The 12,220-nt window shown below is 41.5% G+C and overlaps 2 protein-coding genes across 5 annotated transcripts in view; one reads left to right on the top strand and one right to left on the bottom strand.

The window, feature by feature from the left end:
• scaper (S-phase cyclin A-associated protein in the ER) overlaps positions 1 to 5,727 on the top strand; it is a 57,420-nt gene extending 51,693 nt beyond the window's left edge. For all 4 annotated transcript variants that reach the window (XM_069708672.1, XM_069708671.1, XM_069708674.1 and 1 more), the window contains 3 exons: positions 3,782 to 3,973; positions 4,817 to 4,865; positions 4,991 to 5,727. In XM_069708672.1, coding sequence (XP_069564773.1) covers positions 3,782 to 3,973; positions 4,817 to 4,865; positions 4,991 to 5,088 — 339 coding nt within the window. In that variant the 3' untranslated portion in view covers positions 5,089 to 5,727. The remainder of the gene's footprint in view (positions 1 to 3,781; positions 3,974 to 4,816; positions 4,866 to 4,990) is intronic.
• Positions 5,728 to 7,283: 1,556 nt separating this feature from the next.
• Positions 7,284 to 11,465, bottom strand: isl2a (ISL LIM homeobox 2a). Its single transcript, XM_069708669.1, has 6 exons — positions 11,332 to 11,465; positions 10,657 to 10,846; positions 10,099 to 10,358; positions 9,358 to 9,644; positions 8,461 to 8,628; positions 7,284 to 7,961 (listed from the first exon to the last, which is right to left on the bottom strand). The coding sequence occupies exons 1-6, from the start codon at positions 11,387 to 11,389 to the stop codon at positions 7,845 to 7,847; spliced, it is 1,080 nt and encodes a 359-aa protein (XP_069564770.1). The 5' UTR covers positions 11,390 to 11,465; the 3' UTR covers positions 7,284 to 7,844.
• Between the last annotated feature and the right edge of the window lie 755 nt (positions 11,466 to 12,220).

Below are 12,220 nucleotides of genomic sequence, written 5' to 3'. Positions count from 1 at the left end.
AATTGTAAACTGGTGACATGTTAACCCACCTGATTCCTGCTTGCTGTTTTAGAAAGACATGAGCAATTTCAAGAGTGTGGAAATCTTAAGAAAACGTTGTTGTTTTTTTCAGCACGTGGAAAACGGCCACACATATGCAAGCAGAGTGAGCCACACATAAACGCTGTTGTGGCCAAAACACACACACACACACACACACACACACACACACACACACACACACACACACACACACACACACACACACACACACACACACACACACACACACACAGCACAAGCAGGTCTGATTTCAGGTGGTGTATGGATGCTTTAAAAATGTAATGGGATAGTTTTCCCTCCACCGGCTCCTGAAATGACCAGACTTCTCCGTGCTTATATTTCGTAAACTGTTTTCTTTATGACCATCACATGAATGAGCCACGGATCGACTCTAGCGTGAACATCCCAGACGCATCTCCAGCCTTATCGGCGGGGTCAGTCCTCTTCTTCCCATTCTCGACGAGGGCGTTTCCTCTGCCCTGCGGGCCCGAGCCAGGCTTTAGGCCTGTAATTCCTGTTAACCTGATGTTGAAACTCTTCCCTCAGCAGTCCATTACTGCCAAGACAACCAAGCCCTCACTGCCTGCAGGGTAAGTGCAGCTCGTGCAGACCATTGGGAGCCAGCAGTAGGGAATACACACTGTGTATCACCCAGCAGAATAAACAGAGGCAGAGAAACACAGACACACACACACACACACACACACACACACACACGCACGCACTCCTCTAACTGGCAGGAGATAGCTTGATTGTTAGCTTGGTAGATGATTTACACTCGGCTTCAAGGGTGAACACAGGTCCATCCGACTCAGTGAAACTGAGGACATTTTTATCCTTTCAGTGAGGAGTTCCTATTTGTCTGTAACACTGTTGTCGGAGCAGAGTCAGTGTCCGAGCAGAATTATCAGCACTTAGATCTGAAATGACACGTCAGCTCACGGAGATAAATAAAGAATTATTAGGCTTTCTTGCGTAAACAACAGGTTTCATGGGATTTTTAAAACAACAGCCTTAAACGTCAAGTTGGAGTGTCTTTGTCAATGTCTGCATCCAATTGTCAGAAGGCAGTTTACGCAGCCTCCTCAATAAGCCGTTGTAAATGTTGTAAAGAACTAAAAAAAAAAAGCCACTAAACACACTAGCTTTGCTTTGTGTTGTCTGCTGAGCTGATTCTCTTATCAGCAAAGGAGTTCCACTGGATCTGGTTTATACTGTGGATTCAAGTGTCAGATATATGGCCCTTCTCTGACTCTGGTTCCTCCTGAGGTGTTTGGGCTGTCTAGACACAACGACGAATGGAAAGACCTCCACACATTAAAGATTGTGACGATACAAACGTAAAATTGCACTTATGAATTGAATAATATTTTGTGCTGCAGCCTCATGAATGCAGGTAGGCTTGTGCTATTATTTGAGGTTTAGGCATTATTACAAAGCTGAAGGATGACTTGTCTTCTTTTTTTTTTCCCCCTCTGTTCTTAAGTCTGCTTTAACTTTGGTTTCTGCTGCAACACCGGGGTTTTCCCAGGAATTTGTTTGTTTCAGAACATTAACTTTACACACTCTTTGTTGTCATTGTGGACAGTGAGGAAGTTATATAATGGAAGCGTCATAAAACTGTTTAAAAATGCCAGGCCTCTGAACTTAAGAAAGAACAGAGCAGCCAGGACCCTTGAGTTTTTACAGGGTCGGCGTTACACATGGACCAGATGCATAGATTCAGATGCTTGTTGTTAGTTTTATGATGTCGAGCTCTGAGCTGCAGATACTTCAGCTGAGCCGGGAGAAGTAACACTGCGGCATAATCTCTAGTTGGAAGCCATTTCAGGCTCTGGTGTTGCTTTTCACCTGGTAGAGGCGTGGAAAGTTGGCAGGCGACTGGGTTTCTACCTCCAGACTCTTTGCTGCCACCAGGCTTTGTTTTATGTCTTTCTGCGTCAGGCACTTGAAGGTGGACAATTTGTTTAGGCAGCTGAAGATGGAATTGCGCATAGTGGAGGATTATGAGATCGCTGGGTGATTTGTGGGTCGGATCTCCTCAGAGCTCCAACTCAAACATCCAGTACTCGCTGTGGTGTTAAATTATGAAGCTCCTACATAAATGTTGCAGATTAAAACATGAGATTCTTTTAGCTTTTGCAGAATCATACTTTTGACTTTCTAATTAATTCAGCTGTGTAAACTTTTCCTTTTTTATTTTTATTTGTTTTTATTTTTTATTATTTATTTTGGTGTGTGTGTGTGTGTGTGTGTGTGTGTGTGTGTGTGTGTGTGTGTGTGTGTGTGTGTGTGTGTGTGTGTGTGTGGGGGGAGGCAGCGTTGCAACAGACAAGATAAAATATGATGATGTGGAATTTAGTGGAAAAAGTAGCATGAACATGTTAAAACTACTTGCTGTGAAAATAACCAGAGCCTGCGTGTTTTCCTGTCTTCAGTACATGGATTTGTCTGTGTCCCAGATTCCCCCCAAAAAATTACTGAGTGAGTGAAACTGTCGGGATTTTGTTCCACACACATTCTCAGGGTTTCATATTTGTGTCTTATGAAAGACTATTCTGCAGTTCAGTACTACACTTATATTTTCTCTTACCAGCAAAAACTAACTCTTACATTTCAGTTTGATAAATTCAGTGCTTTTCACATTTTCAAATATTTGTTCTACGTCAAGGTTTAGACTGTTTGACCCGTCCATATGGATTCTTTAAACAAATGATGACAGGATATGACACTTGTATGTCCTTTTGAACTCCGCTGTAGAGGGCAGCTCTGAGAGAGCTTCACCTTGGGCCGATAAAAGCAATGAATTATCGCTTTGTTTATCCTGCTCCTCAAACTAGGAGTGCATTATCAAAGGAGAAGCCAGTGGAAGAGTATTAGAGTGTATTTTTTTTTTTTTTTAAATCTTGTAAATCTTGTGAATTTATGTCAACGTGACTTGGGGACCTCCTCTTGCCCTTCTGCTTTCCATTGACGTTGAGCCCCCGGTCCCTGCAGTCTGTACCTGTGAAGCAGTGCAGCATTTTCTCAGCCAGGATTTAGCATGTCGACCCCCTGACTCTCAGATGGGTGCTGATGGTGCTCTCGAGCTCAGGGGAGATGACCAGAGCATTAGACCGGGACACCCCCCTCTCCTCCCCTCCTTCCTTTGCAACTAATCAAATGAGGCTGGGAGTGATTTGGTTTTAATACTAGTGGCCCGGATGTGATGGTGTGTGATTGACGGGCCGAGATGGAAAGCAGGATGTCGGCAGGGTGAGAATACCATTAATGGTATTGCTCATTTCTTAAAGTGGGGGTGGCCACGCTGCTGGTAGGGATTTGTTCCCCCTGCCTTCCACCCCACCCCTTCATGCCCCTGTTGCACTGTGAATGCCCTCTCAACCTGAGCTTCACTCCTGCACCGACTCCGTGCTTGAGTGTCGCTTAAAGAGCTTAACACAAAACTTGAAAGTGAAGTTTTAACCACTAACGATGACATCGGCTCACATGTTTTTTTCCTCTTATGGTACAGCAGCTCTGCTATTGCCGTTTTGCTACAAAACATCCCATCATTGTGTTTTATAGCCTGTAATTGTGTGGTGGGCGGCTGTGCCCCCCAGGTCTCCTTCTAATGGCTGTTTGTGTGTTGTTTTAGTGGCAGATTTACATGTGGGAGGGGCACAGAGGAGTGATTTACAACCAGCAGTGGCACTGACTGGCTTAGTGACTGACTGGCCCTGCTCCCTGTGTGTTCCAGGTGATAGTGCAGTCTGGCCGCCAGCCCAGCGTGTTGCAGAAACTGTGTCAGCTGCCCTTCCAGTACTTCAGCCACCCACGCCTCATCAGAGTGCTCTTTCCCTCCCTCATCTCGGCCTGCTACAACAACTCCCAGAACAAGGTCATCCTGCAGCAGGAGATGAGCTGCGTTCTTCTGGCCACATTCATCCAGGTAAGAATGGAAACATGGTCGCACATATAGTGTGCACTACAACACAGTTACACACCATAAATGAACAGTTACGTGATCTCAAGAATAACATGTTAAAGAGAAGTGGAAAATCAATTTTAAAAAATTTAAAAAAAATAAATTTTAAAAATTTAAAAAAAATTATATATATATATATATATATATATATGTGTGTGTGTGTGTGTGTGTATATATATATATCCTGTCTTGAGAGTTTCATGTCGCTAAATAAAATATCTAAACTCAGTTCATAGCTTTCACATCAGAAAGAAACCTCTGTGATCAGCTAATTGACAAATGCTCATTTGGGCCGCAGTGAATCAGTAACAGGCTGGCTTTTACAAAGACAAATGGTTTCCTTCACAGTGGATTTACCTGCCACTGGTTCAACTCCCAGTAAACAGCTTGTCTCCTTCATCTTCCTCTGACAACAAGCCCCTCGCCACTCCGCAACCACCACTGTTTTGACACCGATTACCCTCCATTCAGAGGGAGACAAGCTATTGTCATTTCTTTCAAACAAAGCAATAATGCATGGGGTCCTGCCCCGCTGCCCTCCTTTCCGAGTTAACCCCAGGAGCATTCCTCCGAGTGGAACAATTTAATCCAGGATGGTTTAGTTTGGTGAGTAAATCACGAGGAGATGGAGCTGTCGGAGCAGCTATAAATTCTGCTGGAGATATATATATATAATTTTTTTTCCTGCTTTTGTTTAACTAACTGAAGATGAGACAAATGACATTTCACACAAATAATAATACATAAATCTACAGCATACTCTGCAGCAAACTCTTTAATGACACTAAAACTTATCAATTCTCCCAGGACTGTGCTGCAAACGAGAAGCATTCCGACAATAAAACAAGTAAATCGGGTAAGTATTCCTGATAAGTTTATCAAATTTATAATTAGAAACCTTTTCTACCCTCAGTTTTAAAAAGATTTAGGGTTTCTGTTGGACACCCACTATAATAGTTTTTTTCTTTTTTGCCTGTACAGTTTCCCAGCCGCTGGATTACTGTGAATTGTCCAACCGTTTTCCAAGAGATCAATGGGATTCAGCGCTGCAATTTTTCCTCAAGAAGCAGGAGGAGTGAAGGAGTTGTCCTCAGAACGGAAAAGCACAGTCTAACAGTTTTTCTTCGTGACATAACCTCTGCACTTAAATTTGTTCTTCAGACTTTGTCAAATGTAAAAGTTGTGAAGCCTTATTGTTTATTGGTGCATCTGTTTTGAGTTCTTGGAAATCAGATTGATGCATAGGAGGAATTTTGCACAAAATGTCTTATTTGTTCGTTGCGTTTAGAAAAACATGCACAACTACTCCATTCAATGTTAAAATAAGCCATTTGTATCTCTTTGTTCCTGTTGTAGATAGAAACAGTTACATTAGCAAAGCAGCGACCACCTAAACCTGAAATATTTACTCATACTGTAATTTATAATTTGCCAAACATTTTCATACTGTTTTGTGTTAATTTATTGTTTTGTGAATGTGAATGACCAGAATATTACTGTCTACATAACATCAGTTACAAGTTAAATGACCTGCCTTGATTTCAAATGTGTTAAGAGTTATATTTTTAAAGCTCACATCTTATCTTTCCATTTTCTCTTTGTTAGCAGGCATTTGTTGGGAGTCATTTTCCTTCGTTATGTAAAAAAAAAAAAAAAAGCAACTTATGGTTATGTGCTGTTCTTCAGTTTGAATAAATTTAATATAAATTTCACTTAAACACCATTATCTCTGCTCTCATTTGGTTTTTTACTGAGTCCAACTCTTATTTGGAAGATGAAAGTATGTTTACGTGGTCTAAGGATGGATGGACAATTTCCATTCCACAAAATGGTTAAATTATTGAATTTCTAAGAAACATGAATACATATGAAATGGTGTGATTTGCACCCACATTAACGCCCTCACAAACTGACCCCTTTTGGAAGAAAAAAAATTTCAGATGTAAAAAAAGGACAATATTTTAATGAGCTTTTGAATCTGCTTTTGGGCACCAGCAGTGCGTCCAGCTGCCTAAAGGTAACCCCAAAAAATAAGAAAAAGACATACAAATATCTACAAACTGCTCTTTACATTTTCAACACTGTAAATATGCTGTATTTTCCAGCTTGTTCGGTTTCAGTTGAAAGCAGGGTTACTGTTTAAAATGTGTGAACTATTTAAAGTTCTTTGCACCAAATGGGGAAAAATGACTAAAACAACCTGTTTAAATTTTTTACAGTGTATTTGTTTCAAATATTTCAAAGGTTTTTTTAAATCATTATATCATGTTATATATTAATCTTTTTGCTCATTGTTTAAATATTTATATCGAGGTCTGAACAGGATTTTTAATTTCAAGGAGACTCCACTTCCTCCACTGATAAAAGCCGATCCTCCCCAACAAATTGTTGAGGTGTAGTGTGTCAGTCCCGGCTTGACCTGCGTGCTCTCTTGTCCAGCGGCTATTTGTCGCTCAGGATTCCTACTGGAATGAAAATAAACTCAAGACACGCCAGGGTGCGTCCGCAGGCTGGGAGTCCCGTCCGCGCTGCGCGGCTGCACGTTTTGTTGTGGGTCCATTCAGCGTATCCTTTGCAGGTGATGCCAGATGTAGATAAGGGGCCGCCGCTGCCTGTCCTCTGTCTAGACTTGTAGCCACACTGTGGGCCTCAGGTGGGCCATGTGACACAATGACATTTGGCGAAATAAGACCCAAGTTTATCAGTTTTATAACTATTGTGTAAAATGTGCTATAAATATAATAAGGCTACGAGGAGGAGGGACATAATAATAGCTAACAATAATGTAAACATTCAAAAACCCCAAAACACACAAGGAGGCCAATTAAACGGGCCGCAATTGTGTCCGAGTCAGTGACCCATGACACATCGGCCAAATGCGTAATAATATCTTGTATGGTCACTGATCCACTTGTCTGAGGCAGGCCTAAAGATGCTGTAGGCAGACTTTTTCAGTTACAGGGTGTCAAAGCTTGCAGTTATGACAGAGAAGGAAACACGAAATATACCTGAGCAATTGAACATCGAAATATTCCGTGTCTGATCGCCCAAACAGGTGTATATTTAAGTATGTATTTGCATGGTGGAGTTTTTGCTGAATTGGCCCTTTTAAAAAGTTGGATTGTGTCAAAATTGTGGAGCTCCTCCAGCTCTGACCTACACTTAAAACGGTGTTAATCAGTATAAGCAGCAGATGCGTCTCCATTTCCCATAAATCTGATTTATTTTGCAACTATATTAAAATTCCTCTGAAGTTTTATGGAACAAACGGATTTTACATGCAATAATCAACTGCTTTATTGATAAGATCAGCTATATCTGTCCTCATAATAAATAATAATAACTTATTTTTTCTGGAGAAACTGCGGTCAAGGCGCATGTCTCTCATCTGTTTCAATAATTTACAAGAGTTGATAGTGAAACTTACAAATCATGCACATCTACACAGCTTGTATTTTCCTGACAAACATACTGTAAGCATTAACGTTAAGACGTCCACTAGAGGCTCACGTGTTTGAATCCCATCACTTATTCCCGTTATGTCCAGTTCAGGTATTGGCATCATGGCAGAAGGCAAGGTGTCCCACAAAAGCCCATATTGCGTCCTGCAGAAGTGTCACTGAGCTGGACAGTGAGATAAAATGCCTAAGATGTACAGTCAGACCTCCAGTCGTCCAATAGGGACCTGAGTGTATCCTCCAGCATAATCCACCCTGGTCCATTGTTTGGTTTTCTTCATTGAATGTCCCTGCGGTCTTTCCCTGCGGATGATGGGCACGGGAAGGGGGGTGGGGGGCGGGGGGAGTGTGGGCCTCAGGCTGACACCGATGCCTTCTCACGTGTCCACGGGACTCGGCACCATACTGTTCGGTGTGTCCGGTAACTGCGACGAGAGGGAGGTCACATCACTGCCCGAGGAGTTGCCCAGAGAGCCCGACTCAGAGAAAGACACCTGCAACCGGGAAATATGGTAAATGTTTCATGTTTGGGCAAACTTTGTTTGGTCCCAATGAACCAGAGATTTCAGCACGTGCGAAAGTGTGCTTAGTCAAGCTATAAAGAGTATTTGAGCTCTAAACGGATTTAGGGATTTGTTTTTTTTAATTAGGATATCATGTCAAAGTATGAGGCCTCTATTAAAAACATGTGAAAACAAATTATTTTAGTCTCATCAGAACTGATCATTATCACTGATGTGACCATCAAGTGACCCCCACTGTTGACAATTTGTTTAGCACAAAACAGCTTTACTCACCAGAATATGAATGTGATTATTATGAATTAACGAAGGTTCCCATCATCCTCGTCATCATGTCATAACTGGACCATCATCTTAACCTGTGTCTAAATTATTCTTATGCAAGACAAATCTGTCTCTATCTCTTTGGATGTAAACCAATTATTCCCTTCATCTTATATTTGTTTTTAATATAATTGTATTGTAATGTCACCAGTTGTTGGAAGGCAGGCTGGTCCAGGTCGGTCTGCAGGGCGAAATCGCTCAGGGTTTTCCACGGAGGCTGGTAAGTCTGCACCTCCACAGGATTCCCCTGCACGGTGTTGTCGTGCCGGATAGGACTGCCTGCCACCAGAGGTGTGCCTGTCAGGCCCTGCAGATTCTGCAATAGGAACAAAAACACGCGGTTCGTTCAAATATTGTCCAGTGAGCAGATAAAGCCTCCTCGCAAAAAAAAGGACATTATCCCACACACAGACGAAAAAAAAAAAAAAAAAAATGCACGTTCACTTCTTTACAAAGACTAACTGACAACAAACTTAAACTGCAGAGAAATATTGAAAAATATTTGATAACCTCAAATCTGTAAAATGCATAATAACGTTTTACTTGGGCCTTGGTACAGCGTTCTGCAGAGGCTTATTAAAGCGGATTCATGCGCAACCAAGGCTTTTCAGTTCAATTATTCAGTTTACATCTCAATCTCTGATTCAAAAAAATATACCAGAATTAAACTGCAATAGAAGAAAATGTCAAAAACTTTACAGCTTTTATTTTTTTGTAGAATTAAGATTTGCTTAACGAATTTATTCACGCTCATCAAAAAGTCTGGTTATTTCAGGTTTCTGTTGGTTCTGTCGTGTTTTTCCTCCAGAAGCATTATTTCTTATTTATATGTGTACTTATATTATAGAACAAACGTGTGGCAATAACAGGTACCTAAGACCACTGTTTGATCACCAGAATATTCACACAGACTAGGGCTGGGGTTTCCGTATTTTCATATGAAAGGTGAGACAGTATTCTGCTGCACCAGATGTTCCCAGGACGGGAAACGAGTAACAGTTATTATTTTCCATTTATCCCCATGAAAGTGTAAAACTTGACTCACAGTCTTGTCGCTGTGCTGCTGCTGCTGAAGCTGCTTCATGAAGATGGACCTCTTCTTGTCTTTGCAGCGCTTGTTCTGAAACCAGACGCGGATGACCCTGGGGCTCAGGCCAGTCATCTCCACCAGCTGCTCCTTCATCAGAGCGTCCGGTCTCGGGTTGGCGTTGTAGCAGGTCCGCAGGGTGTGGAGCTGCTTCTCGTTGAGCACCGTCCGGATTCGGGTGGTCTTCTCGGACTGCTTGTGCACGTGGTTCCGGTGATGAGGAGGGTGCCGGACCGAAACAGGTTCTAAAGGGAAGGACATTTTATGAATGTTATATGGCTGTAAAAATGTGAAATTAAAGAAACGTATAGCCCGTGAAATAATAAAGTTATCATTTTCAGTTTATGAAAAAAGAAATACCAAATGTTTGTAGGCCACTGTAAGGTCACTCCATAATAGGTTTTAAATAGCCTATAGGCCTATTATTGAGTAAAATAGTGAAATATAGCCTACAGATATCTCTTACTCAATAGTTGCACCACAAAATTTGGGTACACAACATTGATCCAGTCAACTCTAATTTTGCCAGCAAAATGAGCTAACTTTTGCATGAAAAATAAGCTGCCATATATTTTTTACAGGATGATAATAATAATAATAATACTTATAATAATCGTAATAATAACAATAATAATAATAATTTGGGCCTGTCTACGTCGTTTTTCCAGCACGCTTTGTAAATAATAATCAAGCTTGTACCTGAGATGTGCAGCGGTCTGGTGTGTTTGTTCCCCGGGCTGAGTGGGCTCCCTGCAGAAGCTCGCTCCACCAGCAAGCCGTGATCCGCCCGACACAGCAGCTCGTCGTCCCGCAGGGAGAACTCGTCCCCCGGCAGGAGGTGTCGGCTGCACACCGAGCACCGAAAACACTCCATGTGATACACATTGTCCCGGGCTCTCATCACCAGGTCGCTGCTGCAGAAGCCCATGTTACACTTTGCGCATTTGATGCCAAATAACCTGGGTGGAAAACAGCACGGAGATGTGGCTTACTGGTCCCAGTGAGCATTATAATCTATATTGAAACAAATCTAATGCTGATCTTCGTCTATGCCAAACAAGCACAAAAACTATTAGCTGTTATTATGATCACAGAAAAAGAATAAACAACTGAGGTGCTGAGGCACTTTTATCCACTTTCACCCCCTGCGCATTTGCAACTTATCATTATAGGAATATTCGTTTATTTCAACTCCTTTACCACATTCATTTTTGCATAAATACATGTCAGACCTTCTAAAAACATCTGAACTCCTACCTTGCATAATCTCTTTTACAGTAAGTCTTTCCGTCTCGGACGAAACAAGTGCAGGTCTCGTCCAGATACTGGTTGCACTCTGCACACTTGAGGCAGGCTGCATGCCACTCCAGGTCCGGGGAGACTCTCAAGATGTACTGGTCGTGTATCTGACTTCCACAGCCCACACACATTGCGATTCCCGACTTCTCTGTGAAGTGGGAATGCATTATTGCAACACTGTATGTGCTTCTTTTTTTTTTTTTTTAATCCTCATGGCATCCCTTTTAACTCCTCGCCTCACCTTAAGGAGAAACTATTGTGCATACTGACAACAAACATGTGATTTCCTTCCAAGAATATTACTGAATGATTATAATAAGGCCGCAGAAGCTAAAAATATCATCAAGTAAGCCATGCATGCTTTAAAGGCATGGGCACCCCACTTACGATATAAAAGTTCTTTTGAGGATCTTACATGGATGTTTTTTTTTGTTTTTTAAAAATTATTATTATTATTTATTTTTGCGATGACAAGTCCTCCTAGTTGCAGTTTTCGGTATTTTTCTGCAAACATCAATGTCTATCTAGCGATTAATCATAAAATCCAATAGACTTACACCGGTAAAGACATAAAAGTCCAAATTAAAACCCACAATGAATCCCGGGGATGGTCAGCGATAAAGAGAATCTTACTTTTTGAATGATCCCCCATATCATCCAAGAAAGAAGTGTTGAGCAGAATATCCACCATACAGGAAAAATAGCCGAGTGCAAGCCGACAGATGGAGGAGAAGAGCGGCAGAGGACACCGTCCCGTCCCTGGCTGGATGATAAACTTGTATTCCTCCTCCGAGAGGTGGAGAGAAAACAAAGATCATCGACCAGTGACGTCTGCAAACCAGGACCTCTGCGGGTCCGGGGAGAGGGTGCCATGCAAATCTCCTCCCGGACCCCTGCACTGCTCGTGTTATTCTTTTGGTTTCTTGGGTTGGCTGTGAGAGCAGTCGTGTGTGTGTGTGTGTGTGTGTGTGTGTGTGTGTGTGTGTGTGTGTGTGTGTGTGTGTGTGTGTGTGTGTGTGTGTGTGTGTGTGTGTGTGTGTGTGTGTGTGTGTGTGTGTGTGTGTGTGTGTGGTATCTTTTCGTCCCAGCGCATTGTCTGCCGTATTTTCTAAATGTTAAAGTTGTCATAATATGATTTTAATTCCTTTGATATGATATTTCCCTAAAACTTAATAACTGGCAACTCTATTCTTGTAAATATCCAATTTTCTATTGCGTGAACGTGTTTCCTTTTCTGTTGTGAGATTTTATTTCTTGAATAAACATCATGTTTTGTTTACAGTGATATTAAATGCAAAAACGTTATAAAATGATTACTACTATAGCCAATAGTAGTAATAGTGTTTTGTCCAGATCTGTTTGTTTATTGTACAAAACTATTAAAGTGTGTGGGGTATTTTTGTTTTGTTTTCTTTAAGTGACACTAATAGATAACCAATATTCACACCACGGTAGAGGGCCCTCTACTGGAGGATATAACATTTAAAGATCCTAAACATCAATACATTGCACAATTTATAAA

This window comes from Brachyistius frenatus, unplaced genomic scaffold (genome assembly GCF_029030835.1).
Source record: "Brachyistius frenatus isolate BFR_SWC_R1_liver_20210118 unplaced genomic scaffold, ASM2903083v1 Contig_77, whole genome shotgun sequence".
Lineage (NCBI taxonomy): Eukaryota > Metazoa > Chordata > Actinopteri > Embiotocidae > Brachyistius > Brachyistius frenatus.
The sequence above is the reverse complement of the archived record's forward strand: the minus strand, read 5'-3'. Positions and strand labels throughout refer to the sequence as shown.

Coding starts and splice junctions, on each gene's coding strand:
- isl2a (XM_069708669.1), bottom strand. CDS start 11,389: ATGGTGGATATTCTGCTCAACACTTCTTTCTTGGATGATATGGGGGAT. Junction 10,359..10,656: donor TGTAAAAGAGATTATGCAAG/GTAGGAGTTCAG, acceptor TTTTCCACCCAG/GTTATTTGGCATCAAATGCG. Junction 9,645..10,098: donor CAGACCGCTGCACATCTCAG/GTACAAGCTTGA, acceptor CCTTCCCTTTAG/AACCTGTTTCGGTCCGGCAC.